General features: G+C 40.1%; 2 protein-coding genes across 7 annotated transcripts in view; both read right to left on the bottom strand.

Annotated features, from left to right (window-relative positions):
• Window positions 1–5,025, bottom strand: part of LOC127556769 (zinc finger protein 665-like) — a 572,139-nt gene that overhangs the window by 42,286 nt on the left and 524,828 nt on the right. The window lies entirely within an intron of this gene.
• The window catches only part of LOC127556748 (zinc finger protein ZFP2-like), a 605,234-nt gene that overhangs the window by 165,179 nt on the left and 435,030 nt on the right, over window positions 1–5,025 (bottom strand). Inside the window, exon 2 of one of the 5 annotated variants that reach the window (XM_051990139.1) lies at window positions 1,494–1,620. The exons of the other annotated variants lie outside the window; for them this stretch is intronic. Coding sequence (XP_051846099.1) covers window positions 1,494–1,620 — 127 coding nt within the window. The remainder of the gene's footprint in view (window positions 1–1,493; window positions 1,621–5,025) is intronic. 5 annotated transcript variants of the gene reach the window in all.

The following is a 5,025-nucleotide window of genomic DNA, read 5'->3' as shown; positions in this document are numbered from 1 at the left end:
CTGAAGAAAACAAACCATGAAACTCAGAGGCACAAAAAGGGATACACAGAGAATTAAAAGGAACAGCCATGGTTACTTAAGACTTAGGTAGCTCATGCCCTTCTCGTACTACCCTCCAAAGAGTAAAACTTCTTGGATATATTCTTGAAGCAAAAACTGGCATTTTATACTTTGTCTTTGTAAGGAATAGAGACCTACAGGATGTGAAAGTGATCTAGGAGATGGACACAGTAGAGTACTGGTCCTTCAACAGAAGGAGCAGCCACAGGGCAAGATAACAGCCAGATTCAATATCAACAGATTAAAGTGATTCTCCATGGGAGAACAGTTTGTTTCTAAGTTGGATACAACATGGTTTGAAACATTTCAGCTGAAAAGGACTGAGCAGCTTACAGAGATTTATCGTACAGTACCCCAGTTACTCATCTGGGACAGAACACTTGGAAATATCCAAACTGGTCTGCTGCAAATGGTGGAGATATTCAGATGGTACGATTTTTGTGGACTGCATTTACAATACCTGAAAGCTATTAATGGGCCAAAGGCCTAATTAGGTGAAGCTGAACTACTCAGTCCTGACGGAGCCACATTGATCAGTGATACCAACAGGATCCTGGAGAGATGAGCTGAACACTTCTGTAGCACTCTCAAGGAGACCATGAGTATTACCACCTCACACCTATCATATCACTTAAGAAGTGAGGAAAGTGGGACACTAATTCACTGTTGGTGGAATTGTGGCCAGATCCAATCATTTTGGAGAGCAATTTGGGATTAGGTCCAATGGGATATAAACTCTACATATCCTGTGATTCAGAAGTAATCCTATTGGGTCTGAATACCATGGGAAATACCATGTGGGAGAAGGACCCACATGTACAAAAATAACTGTAGAACCTCTTTTTGTGTGGGAAAGAATGGGAAAATGAATATATATTCATCTATTGAGGAATGAGCAAAGAAATACAGAAATTGTCTGAAAAAAACAACTCCTGTCAAAATAGATTTGGCAAGATGGAAAAAGAAAACTCCCTGAAAAACAGAATTAGTGAAATGGAAAAGAGAGCAACTCCCTAAAAAGTGGAATTGATTCAATGGGGAAAAAATGCCATGAACAAAACAAGTCATTTAAAAGTTCAACTGACCAAAAATAGATTTAAAAAAGCTAACTGAAGAAAAAAAAAATCACTAAAAAGTAGAATTGAACAAATGGAAGTGAATGAGTCAATGAGACATTAAAAATCAGTCAAACAGAAATCATGTTTTTCCTGGCAATAAACCCTAATCATCCATGGCTCCAGCTGTTGAACTGGAAGGAAAGGATTCAATTTTAAAAGGCTACAAGGCAAGAACAAAATGGATGGAGAGTTGGAACATCCAGAGGACTTATCACCAAAGGCAAAGATGCACCAGAGTATGCATTCTTTCTCGCCTGTTCATGCTGTATTTGGCCTGACAACTAAAACAAAGAAAAGAGAGGAAACGGTCCTTACCCGGGGACAGCAGATTCTGAATATTCTCCAGCATGACCTCCTTGTACAGCTCCTTCTGAGAAGGATCCAAGAGCCTCCACTCCTCCTCAGTGAAGTCCACCATCACATCCTTGAAGGTCACAAACTCCTAAACCATCAAAAGTCACAAAATGTTGAGCTAAAACTCCAGAATTTATCTATTCCAACCTTCAACTGAGATGAGGAAAGTGAACCAGAGTTGGAATTTGTCTACAAAAATTCACATGACCTTTATGACTGTTACTGCCAACACTTTGCAACCAGGCATTAAGAGACCAATGGGATACTGACAAATGCCTTTTCTGTTTGAAATAAGACTCAAGTCGGAAGACTACAAGGTTTCTTACTGCAAAATGCTTATCTTGATGAAAGGAGGGAAAAATGTCAGTGACATATCAATGAAGTAAGAGAATGTGTGTAAGAGAAAGAGAGAAAGGGAGAGAAAATTCCCCCCCATAAGAAGTGGCATAAGTGACATGTTAAGGAAATTCTATGAAGAGTTTAGGAGAAGTTGACAAGGACTTTATATTCTTGGGTCAACAGAACCTGAACATTCATCACTGAGGAAAGAAGAAAGAAAAAAGAGATTTGCTAAATTTCTTAAAATTATGAAATATTCTTAACCAGATGAAAGCAAGAAAAGTATCCTAGAGATACTCCCAATATGTCCATGACAGTGTAGTATGAGATTGCTTCCAGGCACATCAAGCACTCTCTATTCTTACACTGATGGGCTGATATGACACTGGGCAGGATGGGTCATGGAGAAAAACATCTTTGTTTTATACTTGGCTTGATTTGTTTAATGGAATGGATTCATTCACTTCAAAATGGAATTATTGAAAAAAAAAAAGAGCAACTCCATGGGAAAAGAAGAGTTTCTTTCCTTTCTTAAAATGTAATATTTTAACAGCTGAGGTTGGAAAATGAGCAGATGCATAAGAAAGACATTTATGGTTTATTTCTGCAAAAGAAACATTTCAACATCATGTAAGAAAACTAGAATATTGGGGATCAGAAATCAAGAAAATGAATAACAAGCCAGATTGATAGCTATCATACAAGCGAGTGCCCACATCTGCAAACATTTTGATGTGCTAGAAATAATCGCCTATTTTCTAATCTTCTGCATATAAGAACTGTGCTTGGGAAATGCACTTAGCTGGTGATGCTTTTCCATTTGATTTTCTTTTTAAGTTCCGGCAGAATGATAGGATTGGCTTTTTCAGAAGTTTTCTTTAGTGGGAGCAATTCTCTTCCTTACACAAAAATCTCTTCACTTTTTCTCTCATTTTGATTTTCTTGAAAACATCTGAGACTCATCAAGTTCTCATGTATATTTCACTTTTAGCTTTCTTTCTCTCTAGTATTAAATTCGTGAGCAATTGAATAAAGCCTCAGTTGAGTAACTTCCATGCCAGATGGAACTGGAGAATTTTCCTAAACCACATTTTTTAGACACCGACTCAAGGCTCTGAAGTTTGTGCCAAGGCAGTTCCCTGCTAAAGGCCATAGAACTTCCTACAACAAAAAGAATTGATAGTTGCCTTAGTTCATTTCCTGACAGAAAGCTATTATTAGTACTATTAAATTTAAAGGAAAATTCACCTAATTGCTTGTATAAATTAGTAAACATTGTTTAACAAATATTACAAAAATGTAATTTCATTTCTCACAATATAATGTCATTTCTCAAAATCTGGATTCCAAGAGGAGTTGCTTTCCAGGAAATCATTGGATCAGGTTCAAGAAACTATTTTTAAATGACCATCTAGCAGAAAAGAATCATTAGAATCACAATTCTATAAATTCCATAAACTTATTGGCAATCAAATAAAATTCATTCATTTGAAAGCAGTCCTGGATATTGTAAGAAAGAAAATCATTTAAGCACTTAGCAATATGATACTGTAGACTGATTGCACTCAGAAAGCAGAACAGTCATTCTGATCCAAAACATGTTGCCTTAATGCCCAATTTTTAGAGCATTTTCCATGAAGGGATGATGTACTCATAAAAAGTCAAACATCACAGTATCCCTAGAGAACACATGGGACTTTCAATGAAACCTTATGATTTAGTTTAGGACAAACTCCGTTCCATAAAACTAGATTAAAAGAAGGGGATGACTTGTCTTCCAGAATCTCAATTTCCCAAGAACCATTTCTACTTTTAGAAAAAAGTCTACTGTCAACTTTGATCTTGGCCATGAGTATGAGTGGAGAAAGAGAAGGATCCTGGGGGCTCAGGAAAGAGGGAAAATTGATCCCTTGGACCCTCTCAGGAAGGTCTTTGCTCACAGAAGTCACAAGAGCCTCTTCCGTTTCCTCATGAAAAAGATCTGTTGAGCTGTGCTTGCACTCCCCAGGTAGGTTTCAGCCCGGAGATCAGGGGGCCAACTTGTGTTCTCCCTGACTCCCCGTCATAGAAATAGAAGTGATCTTGGGGGCCTCTTGCATGCCATAACTCCTGCTTCCTTCAGCTCTCAGCCTCCCCAGAGGCCCTGCTCTCCTGACTGGGGAGACTTCTCAATGGCACCATCTCCCAATGTTGTTTTTGGTCCTTTTGATGTCTCCCCCTCCCAATCTCTTTCCAACCTGAAATCTGGGACACACAATCACACCATTTGCTCTCATATCTCAAAATGTCACTGAGGCTTTCATCTAGGAAATGGGCTCTTTCCCCCCCCCAATGAGGCAACTGGGGTTAAGTGATTTGCCCAGGGTCACACAGCTAGGAAGTGTCAAGGGTCAAATTTGAACTCAGGTCCTCCTGACTTCAGGGTTGGTGTTCTATACCTAGAAATGAGCTTTTTAAATGTGAATTTTTAAGCAGGTTTAAGTAAGTCCACTTGATTCTACACTGGCTCTGTTAGATATCAATACAGTCAAGGTCCCTTTCAATAAGTTCCTTCTGCCAATCCCTTTAAGAATACTTGTGGACTCACTTTTAGGGTCATGATTATGCTTCATAAAGCTCTTGGCAAATACTGAGTCACTGTGGGACGACTCAAGCAGCTCCGACTGTCCTTGACCTGGTGTGTGGAACTATGGGGAAAACCTCTGCAACAGACTTTCTAACTCCAAATGCACGGACCAACATCTTTTGTTCTTTTCTGAATAATGTCCCTGTTCCTTTCTCGAGCCCTAAACATAACTCACCCAGAACTTCTTTGTGAGTCTTCGTACAAGACAAAACCTAACGGAGGCAAAGGAGAAGCTTTGAGGCTCAGGAGGAGAGTCTGTGTCTGACCCCCGTGGCCGTGTGAGCCACACGTCCCTCACCTTTCCCTGGAAAACGTCACCCTCCTGAGTGGACACATAACTGACAGCTTAGTCTCTGGCCGGATCCTCCTCTCCCTGTCTCAGGGCGTCCCCAGCAAGAACCCCGACACTTCTCACAATGAGGTTAAAGGAGATCCTATTTCCAGGGCTCCCGGCCCCTGGCAGATGCCACAGAACCAGCCCCCAAAGCCGGGCCAGGCTTCTCCCACCTTCTTCCCCTCCTCCTCCTG

The sequence above is a fragment of the Antechinus flavipes genome, chromosome 3, assembly GCF_016432865.1.
Source record: "Antechinus flavipes isolate AdamAnt ecotype Samford, QLD, Australia chromosome 3, AdamAnt_v2, whole genome shotgun sequence".
NCBI classification, from domain to species: Eukaryota; Metazoa; Chordata; class Mammalia; order Dasyuromorphia; family Dasyuridae; genus Antechinus; species Antechinus flavipes.
Note: the sequence above shows the minus strand (reverse complement) of the source record. Positions and strands in the feature narration are given on the sequence as shown.